At 42.4% G+C, this 19,807-nt stretch overlaps 1 protein-coding gene across 1 annotated transcript in view; it reads left to right on the forward strand.

Moving 5' to 3' along the window:
- The window catches only part of robo3 (roundabout, axon guidance receptor, homolog 3 (Drosophila)), an 83,577-nt gene extending 74,281 nt beyond the window's left edge, over window positions 1-9,296 (forward strand). The window contains exons 19-27 of the mRNA XM_053442378.1: window positions 103-242; window positions 465-746; window positions 1,813-1,960; window positions 2,415-2,633; window positions 3,449-3,648; window positions 3,870-3,971; window positions 4,733-4,900; window positions 5,611-5,753; window positions 8,448-9,296. Coding sequence (XP_053298353.1) covers window positions 103-242; window positions 465-746; window positions 1,813-1,960; window positions 2,415-2,633; window positions 3,449-3,648; window positions 3,870-3,971; window positions 4,733-4,900; window positions 5,611-5,753; window positions 8,448-8,459 — 1,414 coding nt within the window. The 3' untranslated portion in view covers window positions 8,460-9,296. The remainder of the gene's footprint in view (window positions 1-102; window positions 243-464; window positions 747-1,812; window positions 1,961-2,414; window positions 2,634-3,448; window positions 3,649-3,869; window positions 3,972-4,732; window positions 4,901-5,610; window positions 5,754-8,447) is intronic.
- The last annotated feature ends 10,511 nt before the right edge of the window (window positions 9,297-19,807 follow it).

The following is a 19,807-nucleotide window of genomic DNA, read 5'->3' on the forward strand; positions in this document are numbered from 1 at the left end:
AGCAGCTTTCCCTTTGCTGCTCCTTCTGTTTCCATCTGGACAGTCGCTAGTGTTGCACTGTTTCCCGCCATGTCCTAAATTAATGCCTGAATGTCTCTGTAGACCCGGCGTGCTGGGAGGCAACATGGGCAACTACCCGTGGTTGGCAGACTCTTGGCCGACCACCAACCTTGTCCACAGTGGTAAAGAGGCCGTCAACTGCTGCACCACCAACCATGACACGGCTGAGAGATACTACAACGGTAGGATGCTGCTTAGAGACACTTGCCTGGTAGATACAGTACCTGATTGTCTGTTTTCGGGTTGCTCTCCTCATGTGATCACTGTTGTGGAAGATTTTCTCACGAGTTTAAAACACCATCGGGCATTGGTGATAAATACAATTATTCAGTGTGACCAAATAAGGTGAAACACTGAGAAAGCAAGAAAACAATGTGTTTAATATACATTTCATCCCTGTGCAGAAGCTGGAATATCCAACTACTTGAATCAGACAGAGAAGTACAGCATGGGAGGCTCCACTGAAGGTCCCATCTACAGCACCATAGACGCAACCAACGAGGAACTGCACAACTTCACCTACGCCCAGCACACCTCCACCACCCCGTACGCCTCCACCTCCATCATGCCCTTCACTACCCAGACGCAGGCACCGGTCCTTGGTCCTGAGCAGCCGGATGAGGGACACTGGATAATCCAGCCGGGGACCTCTGGAGCTCAGTACGCCCAGCCGGACCGCTGCAACGGTGAGGAGGCACTGCAGACTCAACTGACCAATCCCTGCCCCAGTACCAGCTTCTACGTGACCTCCAGTAGTTTTGCATTTTCCAGCTTTGCATCAAGATTATGAAGATTATTTAAAAAAGATCCAGCTCTCTTCTTCAGCTTTTATTTTTTTGACTTCCTGCTCATATTCAGTTTTTATCATTTTTTCTATCTTAACTTGAGCTGTAATTAGACAAATAAACAAGGCTCATTATATAAGTAAAAAGTAGAGATGTTCCAGTTTCTCAGTTGTGAGGACCTCCAGCTTTTCTTTTTAGTTTGTGATAGGAATCTTAATATTTGAGGGTTATGAACTGATGATAGGAGTAAACCACTGAACAGTGAATTGGGATATTTCTTTACCAGACACTTTTGACGTCTATTTTAATGTCAATATTATTTATATAGCACATTTAAAGCAACTTGGTTGACCAAAGTGCTTCACAAAGTAAGAGGTACAACAAAAAAAACAGCAACACGCAATACATAAAATAATCAAAATACAATGGTAAAATAAAGATGGTAAAACAAAACAGAACAAAATCAAATCTGCTGGGATAAAACCTTTCTCAACTTGAAAAGAAGGCCAAAGAGAAGAGATGATTTGAAGTGTGCTAGAAAGGAGGCCGGTATAATATGGAGTGTAAAGCGGTTCAAACAAGTTTGGGGCAATACTGCAAAAGCTCGATCACCTCTGGTTAAATGTCCAGGAGCCGCTGTGTGAACATGAAGGAGTTCAGCTAGGTAAGACGGTGCCAGTCCATTCAGAGAGTTAAAAGTTAACAATCAAATTTTAAAATCGATCCTTTGACGAACAGGAAGCCAGTGGAGGGAGTGCAACACAGGTGTTATATGGTCCCTGTTTTTCTTTCCTCTCAGGAGGCGACCCGCAAATATTGAATCGATTAGCTGAGAAAGTAATCACTAATTGTTCAGGTATGAAAAATTTGATTGAATTGTCTTAGCATCAGTGCTTCACAGAGGATAAAGGAGGTTTAATAAAAGGTCAAATGATTCATCGTGTTCCTCTCTCTGTCTGTGTTGTAGGTAAGCCCAGACAGAAGGCGATGGGGAAGGCGGTCAAAACCCCGTCTCTGACCTGGATGGAGTCATTGCCCCCACCACCCCCAGTTGAGGAGTTGGAGCAGAGTGAGCAGGAAGACCAGCTCCCAGAACACGAGGAAATGGACTTAGGGTGAGTCAGACTCAATCTTTATAAATGAGGAGGTCATCATTCAGACTTACTGTCACTTCTGACTAGCACATTAAGTATCAGACCCATTGTACTCCTTTAGTTTTTTTTGCCGCTGGCTTTGACAACTCAATTATCTTGACCTTGGTCAACTGCTTTAGCGATTTAGCTGTATTTCTGCCTCTTAAAACACGTTTAGCTGTGTTCCTCTTTGCCGGTCGCTAACTGCAACCTCAGGGCAAAATGATTACTGAGCAGCACACTCATAGCAGTGATCCCACCCAAGTGCAAGTTTAGCATCCTGTAGTTCTGCCAATGGCAAGGCCCTCTAGCTTCAAGTCGAGTCTGAAAGAACAGCATTAAAAACAGGTTACCCTCAGCAGTATCTCTTAGGAACCCATGAGGAGAGGAAGCCGTTGCATCATCAGGCTGTATCCCTCTTCTCTGTCGGTTGTAGCTCGGACGAGGAGTGGTGTCCCCCCCTCCCTGAGAGGACCTACCTGATAGAGGGCTGCGAGGAGGGACCCTCGCCACCGCAGAGAAACAACGCCTGCTCTCCGGCCACTTCCTACAGTCACCAGTCGACCGCCACTCTCACCCCGTCGCCCCATGAGGAGGCCCGGGCCCCCCATGACCTCCCCCGCCTCAACCAACTTGACGGCCAGCAGCTGTCCCGGTATGTAAATGGTCAGGGCCGTGGATGGGCACCTAATGGCTGTGCTTACGAATGAATCCATTTTATGAAGATTTTTGTAAATTTCAGCAAATATACGAACGTCGGCTGTTCCCATTTTGTTGTATTAGCCACTGTTTACTGTCAGTTAATAGAGGGACAGTGTGAAGGTCCTAATGATGTGATGTGTGTACCGAGGTTATTGTTATTTGGTTCAAATAAAATTTTTTAATACAGAGAAATTCCTATGTGACATTTTGTAATCAGTCTCCCGCTACTCCTGATCTTTATTATAGCATCTTCTCATGAAATGAAGCACAGCCTCTGTTACTATGAGGCTTCACCTTTGACTTTAAAGTGAGACTGGGTAACTTTTGAGAGACAAAAGTAACTAAATCACTCTAAAGTGAACGGTGGCATTCACAGTTCAAAGCACTCTTGCTCCGCTTGAATACACTCAGGGGTTTTGTTGCTTAAGGCTTACATAGTCTAACACTGTAGCTGCAAATTATCACAACCATTTCTCGAGGAAAACAACATCATTGCATCCAATTGATTTATTTTGTCTTTTTTACATAAATCATATCCATGGATCCCCACGCACCATATTCAGGGGCCAGATGGGCTAAATGTTAAATAACCATTTAAATAGGAATGGAGCAGAAAACATTGAAACTCATTTAGAGGAAGGCAGGAAAACTCTTCCACCAGCAAACAAACATTCTGCACTTTCTACTGTAACATGGACCTCACTCTGAAGCAAAGATTTCACTTCGGATTTGAACTCCCCAGTAACACGTTGCCCTTATTTCCCATAGCAGAAGGTTACCCTGCGGTCCAGTGCCAGTTCCCCAGGCGCCAAGCCCGTCATTCACCGCGTCCAACCCCAACCTCTCTGGCCAACAGCATCACGGCTCATCAGAGGTTGGCACGCTGCAGTGCCAGAGTCCTGCCCATCGCTGCCTCCACAGCCAGGGGCCGGCTCTGAATGAAGACCCCGGCAGCGCCACTACACCCGGTAAAGTGACTGGCGGCGCCTTGTCCTCACACACGCAGACACAAGCCTGCACGCAACACACAGACTCAGCGAGCAAGGTCATTTACGAACATAGCAAGGTCATGAACGAACATACACATATGCATTCAGTTTGTCATTTCAACAATCCACATGCATCAAACACATCAAAGCACTGCCGTCTGTTCAAACACTGCCTGATGCTTTCCCTCTTTGTCACACAGTGCACAGCCGCTCGTCCCCAGCAGACACTCCTCCCAGTCAGAAATCACGAGTGAAAAAAAAGGTGTCGAAGAGCTCAGCATTCAGAAGAGACATACAAGGAGGTGAGTGGGTTTGAGTTTGGATTCAAAGAAGTTCACTCCAGGGACAGGGGGGCATTCATGTTTTTCATTATTGACATTTTCTCAAATTCAGAGTGTGTTATCAAACCCACAGGGAACAGCCCCTCATTACAATATTATTTGGCATTGACCATGACAGTGACACTGCTGGAGGACAGCCGTTTATCAAATGTTCTCAGTAGCTGAGTACGCAGCTCAACTGCAAAAGAGAAAATCCTGGCCATAGTATTTTTCTTTTAATATTTATTGTTCTATGTCAGAGATTGAAGAGAAATGCAGTTTACTAATATAACACACACACACACACACACACACACGGCAACACCATCTGTGACCAAATATTTACGATTCTGTTTCAAAGATGTGTGGCTCATCTCCCTGATTATCGACATAAATCTGATTTTGTAATCTTAGTTTACACACTCTGATTTTCTCACCATATGTTTAGCAGATAGCTACCGCTCTGTGATGGATAAGATGATAATCTAAAGTTGCACTGCTTTGTTGATGCATTAACCTTGAACCAAATTAAACCGCGCGTGGCTGAATGTGACCCGCATGTTCATAACTGTAATTTGAACAATCAGACACAATCAGTAACCCAAGTTCTTTTTTGTAAAAGCATGAAACGCACTCAAACAAGACTCTTCAATTTCCTCAATTATACAATAAAAAATGAGTATTATTATTCTGAACTCAGACATTCTTGGTGTATAATTTTCCCTCCATCTCTGTTTGTTCAGACCTGCCCCCCCCTCCGGAGCCACCCCCAGCGGAGGACAGGTTGAAGGGTCTCCAGGGATGCTCGGAGCCCAGCAGTGTGGGGAATGGCGCGGCGTCGTCCCTGGAGAGGAGTGAATGCAGCAGCGGCAGCCACCAACGGAAAGGCTCGGCACAAAGACACGCGGACAGTAAGACAACGCTCTGTAGTTCTGTTGTATTTCAGGCCCAGTTTGTACAGTTTGAGGTTAGGCCAGAGACGGTGGTCCTGCTGAAATATTTCCAAGTGACTGCATTAAGCCAAAACAAGAGTGTTGGCCGATAAGAATTACTTCCTGAGCCCCTTTAAAAAGCTGTTTTTAGACATGAGCTCCGGAGGATGTCCGAAGAATGCGTTCCGGTCTTTCTCCGGAGGTTTCCTTTCACACATGAACACTGCAGCAGGAGGTTCTACGCTCAGACGTTGTCACAACAACACATAAGTCTCCTGAATGTTCAGCTGAGGGATGGTGCAGCATTAGAGACAGGACATCTTCCACTGCTGTTTCATTCTGAGATATTTGGATTATATTTGCGTCTGTAGCGTGTTGGAAACATCATCAACACACCCGTTCGCTCGTGGTGAATCCTACAGAGAATCTCCTGCTGTGTTGTCACATCGGCCTCTTTGGACATTCTGCTGACTGCTTACCAGTTTACATTCACACACACAGCCCCTCCTGAGAATGCTCGATGGATCTCCGGAGTTCAGTACTGGTCTTAAGCAGCTATAGTTTATTCCTCCCCCAGACACGTCTCTATAATTAACCTTTCCCCAAAAGACACTGTGCTGCCTGTTAGACAACAGTCTCAAGGCTTTTCCTTTAACCCCATCCTCTGTCCTCCATCCTTGCCTCCTCAGATGACGAGATGATGCCGTATGGCGGGAAGGCCTGTTACCTCTCCAGGAGTCAAATATCCAGTAACTGCTCGACCACAGGGAGCTCCTCGTCCAGAGGCTCCACAGGCTCCCGGGGGCTCAACTCTGCCCGCAAACACAACGAGGTAGGGAAAATAAAAAGGGTTTTATTATTTAGGTGATTATCTGCAGGAAAACGTGTTTCTTGTTCACTTCAGGGGTTTTTACAAATTGCTGCTCTCTGATATTCTTGAGCCAGAGGAACCAAGTCTTTATTTCCATGGTTTACTTTTATCTACATAGCATTACCTACGCTCCATAAATCACACATCCTCTTACACAGTACCTGTGGGTTCATGAAAAGAGCAAAACATTAGCTTGTTACCCACACACACACACACCAACATACACTCATACAGATCTACCATTACCATCCACTCAGGGTAGACTTTCCAGGGAGAAACAGTGTTAAGCGTGCACGCCCACTGCTCTCTCTGGAGTGCACTTCTGAGGCCTCACTTCACTGTGTAGCGCTTCTTTAAATGCGCCCCCTGCAGACTCCCTCGCGACCAGCCACAGTCTTTTATGGAGGAACAAGCTGTGCCAGCTGAATGGAAAGCTGTGTTTTTCATGCTAGAGAGGCAACACTTACAGTATTTGACATCTCACACAACTTTACCACAGGTACACACAGTTAGTACCACAGAAAGTGGCTTAAAGTCAGAATTGTAACCACTTTAAAACTTTAAACTGTGTCATGGAAAGTGAATCACTGACTCGCTGTGAATGTTTGTTTAACAAAATGGTTTATTACAGAGTTTAACCATAAGTAAAATGCAAAGGATCAAAGGAAAATTAAGACAAATATGATTTTTCTTCTGTGTTCCGAAGAATAATCGGGCCTTTATCAAATGTGAAAAAACAAAAGTAAAATGGAAAATTACCTTAACCCTGATTTAAATGTTCCTATTTAAGCTTTTTCATTTTTTATTTGAATTTTTCAAATTTTACTTTTACAACCTGTATTTCACAAGAGTTGCAATATACTTTAATTACAAATTCACACTCATGGAATGTATGACAATTTCAATTTCGTTTTTTAAAAAGTAATTCATAGTTACAGATGTAAAAGAAAGGACTACCAAACTTCTACTTAATGTAAAAGTATAAAGTAAAAGTGCAAATACTCAAAATTAAGTAGTGCCGTATTTAAGTTAACGTACTTAGTTCCTCTCCAACACTGTTTTTAACTCCTTTTTAGCAAAGTGATCCTCTGAAGGTTTATATCTAAATGTCCTGTGACGCAGGAGTGAATTGATGATGGTTACGGGTAAACCAGCAGAGCTGACTCTGAGAGGAAATTACAATGTAGAAGGTCAGTCAGCGTACGTGCGCACACAACACAGACGTGGATTTATGAGATGTGAGCCGTGCAGCAGCTCGGACGCTCTGTTCCCGGGCTGCAGTTGTTAAGTTAACCGCTGTAACCTGAGGCGTCATAAAGCTGCCTGTGTCCAGAGAAAGAGAAAGGACGGCCCTGTCACAGGTCAGCCCACAGCGACCTCAACACACATCTGACACGGGAGCAACTTGTAAAATTGGCACATACAGACCCACAACTGCTCTTTTCACTTCCTCGTTCACAGAGGTCCCTTGTATTTCGTGCCTCTCAGGTCCCCCCCCCCCCCCCCCCCTCCGTGGGGCAGTAAGGAACTCCTCACCCCCCTCGCTGCCCCCGACTGACCCTCGCTGGCCTTTTCACGCCTTGTCGAGGACATGAAAGCACAAGCTCCTTCGTGATAAAGCTGGTGGTGTTTCCACAGGAAGCCTGGATTAGGTTACCCCTACCCCCCTTTCCTGTTGTGCTGCCTGTTATCTTTGCCCTTTGACCCAGCTGGTCAGTCGTGGACAGATGTGCATTGTGCCCTCTCTGAGGATGGGCTCACAATGCACATCTGTACTAATAAGGGGCATAGAATATGCAGTTACTTGTATAAGTCCTGCATGACACTCTTGTCCTATTGACCTCACCTTGCTCATGCAAATATGCACCTCTGAACAACCTGTTCAGAGAAACCTGAACAGGTTTCTCAATATTTCCAATAAAGACATCCAGTTTAGATTCAGGAGAACATGTTACTGTGGAGCTGCTTTCAGACGTGTGCATTGATCTCTGCAGTTCCTGCGAATTTTTCTCTGGAGGAAGGGCAATGTGTGAAAGCAAATGTCTGAGTAAGACGCTCTGCAGTCTCTGCTGACTTTCTACACCCGGCCTCCAACTGTAATGTACGTAGAAATCTAGAATAATCCAGGAGATGTGTGAACACAGCAGGGGAGACCACAAGCGAGTGGGGAGGTCGATGATCCTTCTAAATGAAAAAAAGAAAACAAATATCTCCTGGTGAAAAAACGGTGACACCAATGAAGACAGTGCTTGGCAGCCTCATGGAAGGCTGATGTCAAGATGTGAATAAGAGCTCTGAACTGCTGCTTTCTGGAAATGTGTCTAAAAATGTAAAATATCAGTCATTATTAGGAGACGGGACAGATTGTGATACCACTCCTCCATTTTCATTTTGCCTTAGTACAACTACAAAATCCTGATAAGCTGGACTGACGGTTGGAGGAGTAGCTTTATGATCAGAGGAGGCTGTAAAAGTCAAAGAAGAGAAAGCGATAATGCTCCCTGTCCTTCAGCAACCAGTGTCCATGAGCGGCTGAGCGAGGCAATCAGCTGTCCAATCACTGTGCAGAGCAGAGTGATGTGGAAACAACCTCTGTCTTGATTTATATGTCATTGTTTGCTATTTTAATGATGTCATTTTTTTTTCTCTTGCCAGGAAATGAGATAAGGACACAGATGAGTTTTATCAGTGTACCATCGATGCCTCCATCATCCGCCATCTTTCCACTGTGGCCCCAATAAGCTGAAGTAGAGGAAATGTTTAGGCCGTCAGGATACCAGACTCTGCCATTGCTGTGAAAGAAAGACCAACGGACTTGACATCTTGTTTGCTTGGTATTACCATGATTATTTATAAGCTAACCACTTCTTTCTTCTCCGTTGATTTGTAAATACCTGTGTCTGTACTGTTCTTTTGTGGGATACAGGGAAAGAGACGTATATATTGTATTTATGAGGATAAAATCAAACAAATGTAAAACAAAAAAAACAAAATCTGTTATTATAAAAGAAAAAAAAGCTCATGTCTTCTTGAATGTGCCAACTTTTTTTGTCAAGATGTATCCTTTTTTTGGAAAAGCATTAACTACTGTTGCACTCTCTTGTTGTGATGGCAAAACAACAGAAAATATGAAGCACAAAGTGTGTCGGCTGGTCGAGAGGGGCGGCTGGAAAAGCCAAAACAAGCGGGTTCTCGCTCCTGGAAGGATGCGTCTGTCTGAGCGCTTCCCCCGCCGGGATCCCTGCACCTATAGTCCGCTAAGAATGTCATACTTTTCTATGTCTCCTCGGGTTTCTCTGCAGCAGCAGCAGCAAACCGTTCCGGTGTGCCAGCAGACAGACAGGCTTTATGAAAGTTTGATTGTAACCCCTCCCGCTCCTCCCTGCTCCCCTCCCTGAACTTGTTCAACTGAGGGAACGTTCGCTGCAGCTGTGAGAAGAAATTTGCAAATACTCCCTCCAAAACAAACAAAACAAATGTATGTGGGCTGACTTTTTTTGTACTCTTGTCGTTTTGTAAATGTACAATAAAATACATTTGCTGATCTGAGCCCTTATGCATTTCTGTGGAGCAGCTTTCAGGAAGGGCACCATGGTCAGTTTACTCCATGTTTTATGAGGCTAACTTTAACAACAAACTGACCTGGAGACTAATCTGGGATTTTTATTAAGTGTCATATCAGAATCAGAATTCTTTTATTGGCCAAGTATATTTTCACATACAGGAAATTGACTTGTTGTGGTTGGAGCATAGGACATCAAACAACAATACATACAAGTGGACAAAGCATTATCTGAAAATTGACAAAAGAGCAAATATTAACAAATAGTGAAAAATAAAAATAGAATAGACCAATGTTTTATGAAGCAGAACAATAAGTTATTTGGGCACATGCAGTACTTAGGTGCAGTGATTGGAATTAGGATAGTGCCAATAATATATAAATTACACTGTAGTGCATATTCCCTCTAGTGTTATAGTAATGATGAGAAGCATATCGTTATTATGCCATTTTATAATGATGTCATCAGAAGATTATTTATCCCATTTCCTGTCAAATAGCTGGTTCATCTAACTATGTGGTTTAAATTTTGTCTCTATTCTTACTGGCATCAAACGTAATGCATTACTTTATGATGATATATATGATGTCACTCTCTGTCTAAATAGTGACATCATGATGATGTCATTCCTACCATATGATCATGAATTGTTTGATCTGTATAAGCTACAGGTTTATAGTCTATGAAGGATGCAGAGAGACCTCAACTCAGGACAACTTAAGTCTGAATGATTTATCTTTCAATTCTTCCAGTAAGATATATTTGGCGGTGTGACAGTGATTTGGTCAGATACAGCATGAGATTGTAGAGCTGGAGTTTTCATTGTGTCACTTTTCATCTGACATTCTATAATGGAGAATCATTTCCTGAGCTTCAGATTATGTCTCTATTATTTGTGGAGATATCTTAAATAGGTTTTAGATATCAGCTCCCAAAGCAAATCATCAGGAGATACCATTCCAAGTAATAATCCCACTAAGTTCTGTACAAAGTTATTTTGTACACACACACACACAAAGAGAGAGAGAGGGGCAGAAACAATACACCAGCTCGAAGGGTAATAATAAAGATTATAACCGAAATTGAAATAAAAATGTATTCAAAAAGTCTAAGGAACCACAGGCAGTCTAATAAGAAGAATGTGTACAGAAAGCAACAAAATGACCATATGGAAAATGAGGATTATAATATTGCGCCGTAAATAGAGCCTACACATGGAGGAGGAGGATGGATCTGGGTGATGTCAAGCAACGTTGAGGCGCTGCCAAACAGACCTGAGCCACACAGCCTCCTCTCCACCACAGAGACAGGGAAAGGGGACAGATTGCACATAACACTCACACAGACAGGAGGGAGGAAACAAACACCCAGAGGGAGGGAGGAAGAGGGGGAGAGAGGAAGTAGAGGCGAGGACATTATTCACACAAAGTCTTGTTCAGTCGAAGCTCTGTGTTAGTAGTTGTCTCCCTGGAAACAGGATAGAAGCACAAAGAGGACTTGTTGTGCTAAAAAGTGCTGTGTCCCATTTGATTTGGCAGACTGCTGAAGCCTCATGTTACCTTCAACTGAACTTTAGGGTGCATAGCACAGAAGGAGAACAGTGGGTGTGTGCCCCACCACGTACATTAGATTCACATTACAGAGGATTCAACAAAGTATGGAGAATTAAAGGGACCCATAAACAATTTATCTGACGCACTGTTCGGGCATGTGAGTGTCGTTTTGATAAAGACTATATCTGTCCTTTAAAACAAGAGCAAACTGATGATATGGCACATGTGAGACACATCGAAAACATAGTCATATGAAGCTTAGTGTAGTTCAATCAGGTAAAATATGTTTCATTCATTTACAATTCTCTTTGGAATCATCTGACTGTAAGATGTTTACAGTAATCCAATTAGATTTTGGGATGATTTCCGTCAGCCAATTATGTCGTTGCTGTCCAACTTAAGATCCCCTGAGTCACCTCCAGTTTCCATATCCATGTCGGTGGTTAATTTTTCCAAATAAGTTTCTACTGATTGAAATGCTAAATCATGGTGTTTATACAAGTGCTTTAGAAAATCAAATATCAATCAATCAATATTTATTTGAATAGCCCATATTCACAATTTACAATTTTCTCTCTTCTACATAGAAAAAATGTAGAAACGTCGGCAAGAGCAACATGTGGAGGATCTCAACAGGACGGACAGAAGACAAATGCACTTATTTGAAGTCACTTTAAATAAAAGCGTCGGCTAAATGAGATGTAATGTAATGTAATGTCAACAAAATAACAATATTTACAACGATCATCAGAAACGATTATGCCTAACAACTGTGCGGATATCATTGTTTAAAGTATTTATACATAATAGTCCAGGCTTTTTTTTCAGCATAGATCATTTCTATGAGGGGTCCAGAACAACATACTAAAAGTCCTAAGAAATCCTAGTTGAGGAAATATGTTAAATTCTCATCAATCCGAGATGTGTGCCAATAAGGCCAGGCAACAATACACCCCAATGGGGCTTTTTTTTTTTTTTGCTTTACTCCTATCAAAATGAAACTTTACACAATGAAAGTACAAAAACTAACATTTTTTGTACTACAAGTTTCTTTGAAAATGAATTTGAATATGCAAATGAGCTATGCACTAATCGAATATGCCCAAAATACACTCAAATAGGCTTAATATTTTCCTTTACTCCTACCACAATAAAACGTTACATGGTAAAAGTATACATGTCATCCTACTGCCAATGGGTGATGGCAATGCTGCTTTTAGACTGGCCTCTAACCTGAAAACTGCCTTGCTTAGTAGTACCTGCCAGGAGTATAACCCCCGCCGGTATAGTCTTCAGGCATATTGTATTTAAGCAATCTATTTTGGTTAGTAATCATAATCCACAACCACCATCCTCAATCCATGATCCATCATCACGATCCATAATCCACATTGCAAATACTGTTTCACAAGTTAAAAGATGAATTCCAAGTGTGTTAAAGATGAATGACTCTTTTCCATGAGTTAGACCTGGCTAGTGAACCTCAGCAAAGAGCGATGCTACAGACTAAACCATCTCGCCTGCAATGTTTTTAGTCTTTCATAAATCCCTTTATGTTCTCCTCATATGTTCTAATGGGACACTCTGCAGTGCGTGTCTGAGAGTCTTGTTGACATGAGTCATAAAGTGGAGGCTGTGTACACTTCTGCGTTAGTGCAAACTTCTAAAAACTCCTGAAGCAAACCTAATACTTTCACAGTCTCCTCAAAGCCTTCAACTCCAGTCAGACCTAAATAAGAAGAAAAAATATTGCTGCAGCTCTGTTTGCTTCTCATTCTCCTAATGCTTCATCTTCCACCAACTTCACAGCGCATTGCGCCTGGGTGAGTGCTGTACGCACCGAGGAGCATGAAATTGCCAAGCTCCGTACTCTGAGAGTGCCTCGCACACTCCCTCCCGCTGTCCACCTGAGACAAGGCATGCATTACCCTGCAGTGCTCCACAGATGCTCGCCTTGCCTTGGCATACACAAGCTCTCTAACTCGCAGGCTCAGACACACACCCGGCTACACACGTACATGAAGGGCCTAGGGTGCTGTTGCTCTCTCTCTCTGTGATCAGCCCAAAGGGACGTGGTTTTTCATCGCAGCTCTATTGTAGGACACGGATAGAGACGAAGGAGGCAGCTGCAGAAGGACACTTTAAAGGTTCAGGGTGTAGAATGTAGTGGCATCTAGTGGTTACGTTTCATGCTGCTGCTGAATACCCCTCAACTCACCCTCCTTCTCCAAACATGATAGAGAACCTGTGGAAACCTTCAGTTTGTCTAGTTTGGACAAATGGAGCGACGCCTGCGAGCTAGTTTAGGCATTCAACTCGAGCTGCGCTGCCCCAATCATGTGACATACATCATGTGACATACCTCACTCTCCACAAACATCTATAATACACATCCACCTTATCTGGGGGTCTATTTGTATTTGAGCAGAGAGAAATTGCATCCCCTTTGCTCGCACTGCTGCTGCAGTATTGCCAGTTGCTTCAGCCCCTCCACCATCCCAGCATCCACCTGTAGGCTCCAAAGGGGGGGTTACAAGTATTTGATCATCATTCCCATCATTCCTCTGTAATCATATGGTGGAGTGATTCGGTTGGAGCCTGGACGGCAAACACTAAACCTGTTCTACTGGTGAAATAAATGTTTGAACGTGAGATGTCTGACTGAACTGTAAAAAAACATTGCAGCCTCCGTGGAGAGGACCCATCTGATGTAAATATAAAGTATTTAAATATAAAGGGCCTATTCTAGCGTCAACAAAACAACAATTTGTACTATATAGATGATTATACTAGTGAAAACATAACTAGGATTATTTTATATTCAATTTCTGCCAATATTCCTAAATCTTAAAGACTGATCCTTTAAAAAAGAAAATCTTTTAAAGATGTTAAAAAAATGTAGGATGTTGAGGGAAGCCTGTTGAATGTATTCATGTTCCCCAGGTCGAAAATTAACAGGGAATTTGTTACCTAATACATCTTTAATATCTTTAATATCATGTATGACGGTATGGTATTGGAATAAGAAGTGCCTTAAGACAGCGATCAGCGATCAGAAGGCAATAACAATCCTGACATGATTTATAGTGTCCTCCATTTCAATTCAATTCAGTTTTATTTGTACAGTGTCAAATTACATTACACATTATCTCAAGGCTCTTTACATAGTAAGGTCAAGACCCTACAATATTATAGAGAAACCCAAGAGTTCCCACTACGAGCAAACAGACTCTGTGTGGGCGGCCATCTGCCTCGACCGCTTGTGACGAGATGAATGGGGAAGAGAGGAGAGGTAAAGAGGATATTTGGAGAGAAGAGAGAGAGAAGGAAAAGTCGTGGTAGCATCATATTTAAGCTCTAACAGACTGGTTGCTAAAAGGAAAATAATCACAGTGATAAACTTGTTATCTGCTCCCTCCCATAGGATTCAACACTGAGATGTTTCTGCACTTCTGTGACTGGTGAGCTGAAGCAAGAATCTTCTCTGTCCACAGACCTGTGTTAAATTAACTGAGGCTATTTAATGTGACCCTTATATTCTCCACTGTGAGTGACACTAAGAAGATAAGCCATTCTCATCAGACACCACATTAGCCAAAACATCAGACACATTTAGAGGCGCGGCGCGTCCCATTGGGCAAGTCGGGCAGTTGCCCAGGGCCTCGGCCACCAGGGGGCCTCGTCGTATTTATGATTTTTTCTTTATTTTTCAAATAAATCACTCCTCATGTCCTCCTTCATTCAATATGAACCCAATAGCAAGACAGGCTTCATCGTACTTTCTTTTCAACTTGGTTTTTGAACACTGTGTCTTGTTTGTCACTGACCGGCTGCTTAACAGGAACGAGCTCTGATCTCACTGTGTGTCTCTGAGCGAATGTGAGAGGGCGGAGCCCCGGGGCCTGTGTGTGTGTGATGTCTGGGGACACAGACGCACACACTCGCCCGCACAACACTGTACAGCAGACCTGGGCATTGTACGGCCCCCGGTCAACGGAATATTAGGAATCACATGTAAATAAGTGAAATTCATGCAGAGAATACAACAACATTTCTTTTATTTTGAAGGTGCCTTTTTTTAACATTTACCTGACGTACATCCTGAATGCCGCGAGCGGATGATGTGTTGGCGAACGGAGTTAAGAAGAGATGTGAGTTAGCTGTTTAAAGGCCTAATTATAGTCCTGCGACTGCAACCGCGGAAGGCCATGCAGCTGCATCGACGGACTCGTTTTGGTTTATGCTTCACTCACGTGTTGCGCATGTTGCAACGCAATTCACCGCCAGAACACTAGGCGGAGTAATGTTTTGTTTCGAAAACAAAACACACAAAGAAGAGACGACTTCTTCTTCGTCGAATCTTTATTTAGATCGCCACTCCGGCTCCTCATAGCCTATTTCTGGCGGACAAATCCTCCAGTCAGTGACGGGTTATACAAGTGGTCATACTTTCGGATCTCTTCTGCCAATTGCTCTTCTATTTGGTCCATATTCGTTCTTCTAAATCTTCCGTGATTTCCGCGTATTGTGGGGCATGAAACCGGAAGCTAGACTCCGGACGGGATGTAGTAAGTAGACCAATCACAAGCCTTGCGGGCTGCGTGAGGCTCGCGTCGTTTTGTCGTGTAGTTAGAAAAATTGGCGGACGCACGCAAGCCCGCAGAGGGCTCGAAAGGGGCGTGTTGCGTGTCTTGCGTGCATGCGTGCGTCCGTGCAACACGAGTATAATTCGGCCTAAAGTCCGCAAAAATGTCAGCCCATGTTAAGAGAAGAAAGATAGAGTTTTTAACGAGACATGGAGTGCTAAGTATTTATTTACTGAAGTCAATGGGAAAGCCGTGTGCTTAGTTTGTGGAGAAAAGATCGCTGTTTTTAAGGATTGCAAATGAACCGCCACTACGAGACAAAGCACGGAGAGACGTAACGTAACGTAACGAGAAGGATCGAGGACATCGGTCATGAAAAACCTGGAAGAGTCATGGAATTGTTAAATGTTTATTTTCCAGTCCTGGAAAAGTGCTTGAAAATAATCCCAAAAGTTTTGGAGAAGTCATGGAGATTTGTTATATTCATATTTTCATGTCGTTCATTTACGCTGAGTTTTAATTAATTCAAATGCTTTTAAAAGAAATACGCTCAAAATATAAGTAGGCATACTATCTCATACTAATTGAAATGTTCGGTGGGGAAGCAGGTGAGATAATGCACTACGCCAGGGAAGTGTAGATTTAACCATGCTTGGCTACAAATGGAAAAGTACATGCCATGTGTCAATCAAACTATTGTCTCACTCATTTGTGTAATTCAAGGTTTACTGTATGCTTTGAAATTCTCATTGTTATCTTAAATACTAAATTTAGTCTCTTTTGCCTGTATACACTGAGATCTCACAAAATGTTTGGTCATGGAAAGTTGGTTTAAAGATATTGAAAGTCATGGAAAAGTCATGGAAATCCATGGGTTAAAAATGTGTATGAACCCTGTGTATTATACATCAGGAGGTGTTGTGTAAGTCAGTGCTAAAAATGAATCATGTTACTGATGTTGTAACTAAACTAGTTAACTTTATCAGGGCAAGAGCTGAATCACAGACAGTGTGTTGCACTTTTGGAGGAGCATGAGACTGAACATGGGGACATAGGCTACCACACAGCTGTCAGATGGCTCAGTCTGGACAAAGTGCTTAAAACAGTATGGGACCTGAGAGCAGAGATTCAAGAGTTTTGTGAAAAGAAAGGCAAGGACAGCCCAGAGCTCTCAGATGCAGACTGGATGGAAGATGAGGTAAATAGAGAGTTTAATTCTGCGTGGACAGATTAATTTGCTTTCACTGCCAACGATGCAACGATGCAGGTGTATGACAATTCACCATACATTGTCATATACCTGTATGCTTGATATGTGGCGAGGAATTAGCAAACAATAAGAAATGTCATGTTGAAAGACATTTCCAGAGCGAGCACACAGCATCTGCTGAAAAGTACCAAGCTGGAGATGAGCAAAAAAAGCAGAGTTCTGTGTTTCATTTAATACAAAGTAGGCCTACACATGTATTATGTTCTCCTCTTCATAAGAGTTTGGTGTTTTCCTTTTTTTGTAACAGGTTAAAATACCAGTTAAACAGTTTTTTTATTGTTGTTCTATAATTTAATAAATGCAACAAACTATAGTTTTTATATATATTGTATAACTATATATATAACTTTATAACCTGTGTTATCAAATATTTGTTTGGCTCCAGGCAGATTTAATTTGGGGGAAGAGGGGTCAAAATGGCTCTTTCGATAGTAAAGGTTGACTACCCTGGGTTAGTATGACACAAACACTAACTCACTCACTCACATGTCTCCCTTTCTCACACACACTCACACAGACAAGTCTCCATTTCACACACACTTATTTAATCACTTTCTCTCTCTTTCTCTTTCTCTCTCCTTTCTCACACACATATGATTTTTTTTTTTGGGGGGGGGGGCCTCAAAATTGTTCTTTGCCCAGGGCCTCCAATTAGCCAGAACCGCCCCTGCACATTTACACTGGTAAATTCACAGGTTCACCACGGGAGAGTAATTCTATTAATTTACTTAATTTATTTACTTCATTTATTTACAATTTGATTCAAATGGTTTCTCGTCAAAAAGGTACAGAGAGGACAGCACAGCTTTTCTTTTTTAGGTGACTCACTGATCAGCAGCTCGGGCGTGATTTCAAATAGCAGCATCAGAGAATCACAGCAGATGGAGAAACATTTGATCCTATACGACTGGATTTCTATCTCTCATCTCTGAAGACAAATCACGTGACACATCCTCTGGCTATAAGTTTATTAAAGAGAAATAAAATTCTCAGTGGATTGTCAATTTCAAGATTTTCTCACCATGTTTCTCCAAACATAAAGCCCCGGCCTGGTGCACAATGTGATCTGGGCCCGGCTCCTGACGCCACCAACGTGCTAAGGAAACGTGGGTATAAAAAATGCATAAAAAAAGAATGGATGTGAATGAATCAGTATTAAGCTGTAGCACAATATGTGTATCATTTGAGTATAACGCCTTTCAACATGAGCATTTAGACCATAGGACAAAATCCTTTAATCCAGAATAACTGATCCCAATGTGTGTTAATTAATTCCCAGTAGAATTCCCCATAAAGTGACCAAGTTTTTTTTTAATCTTATCCTATTGTGATCAATGCGATGTTCCTATGTGGTTTATGTTAAAACAACGCCACTGGAGAATTTTTAACCTCCTTATTTTTGTTACTTAACCCTGATTAAGTAGCTGCTGCTATGACAGGAAGTCAGATAAGAAAATTATAATCCATACAATGTAAGCAGGTTGTTAAATTTCAGTAGTTCCACCAATGGGCCTGTGGAATAAAAAATGAATATAATCAAATTCTAACAATTAAAAGGGAACAAACAAGAGCAAAGGAAAACAGATAAGACAGTGAGAAGATTTACGTTACTGACCTTCTACATCGTGACCCGACACCTCTTACCCTTTCCGTGCCCCCCTCAGCTTCCCTCAATCCCTCCATCCCTCCCTCCCTCCCTCCCTTTCTCTCTCAATGAGCTATAAATCACGGCACTCAGTCATTAAGCCAGTGTCAGGGCTGAGACGCCCACCGGGGGCTGAAGGAAGAGGGCCGGCGGCCTGGGAGCATGAGGGAAGAGGCAGAGACAGAGAGGGAGGGGACGGCATCATTTAAAGTCCCGTTCTCTCGTTTCAAAATGCAACACACCAATTTCCATGTTAATTTGCCAAGTGACAGCAGAGATAGATGTGTGTGACTTTTTGGTGGATGTGATGCATACACAAAGAAGTTCAAATGAAGCCATTATGTCGGCGGCATGGGCGGCGGATGTAGAAGGTACATGATTCAGTGGTGTGTATAAGCTATCCAACATTGAAGTGATGCTTTGTAAGTATTTCACCCTTGTGTTTTTATCCACACCTACTTTTAAAAAATCCACCAGAGAGTATATTATACATTAAATTCAGCATAGATAGATGATGGAGCAGTATGAACATGGATCCATGTTTTGAACTCCAACATGATGATCGCAATGTGACTCAAAGTACGGTGGCCGAGAAGTCTCCCACAGGCGCTTTAATGGAAAACACAAATGTAAAAGTGACAAAGCAACTGTAATAGCAACAAAACTAATGCAAAAGCAACAAAGCGAATGCAAAAGCTACAGCACAACTACTAGAGCCACACAATGTAAACACAATCACAACAGAAGTGAGCGATAACTTATGTTAGCTAAAGGAGCAGACTTCTGAACTTTTTCTTTCTGTGAATCTTTTTGGACGCTCCAAGCAACTGTACCGTAACACCTCAAATAGACTGGCATCACATTTTAAGCATTAACTGGCGAGTCCAGGTTTATATAAATGATGGCTCACTCGACCCGAACATCCGTGACTTGATCCCAGAAAGAAACCACCGCCAACTGATTTTATTGTCAACATCCAGGGCCCTGGGAAGAGGCTGTGTGTTGGGGGGGCTGTAGTGGGAGCGGAATTATTTGCTTTGTTCAGCCCGGGGTTAAGAATAGGCTATAGGCATCTTCATATTTTCATACAGTATCATTTTAATTTAACGAGTTTATGTGAAAACTCTTTTAGTGAAAATTCCATTCATGTCACATTCTAAAACAACAGGCATAAAGCATATTGAACAGGTCCATGGGCTCATTGCACACAGCAAACGAGAACATATCCAAATACCCACAATACTTTAACTGCTCCAAACCCTCCCATTTAAACACCAGACAACAACACAGCAAAATACATTTGTACTGACAAAGTATCAGGGTGAAATTACTGGTTAATGATAATGTTAAACAGCTCGGTCATAATAAACCAAATACTTGAGCTCCTAGCTTCAGTTA

Source organism: Pleuronectes platessa, chromosome 15 (assembly GCF_947347685.1).
Source record: "Pleuronectes platessa chromosome 15, fPlePla1.1, whole genome shotgun sequence".
In the NCBI taxonomy this organism is placed as follows: Eukaryota; Metazoa; Chordata; class Actinopteri; order Pleuronectiformes; family Pleuronectidae; genus Pleuronectes; species Pleuronectes platessa.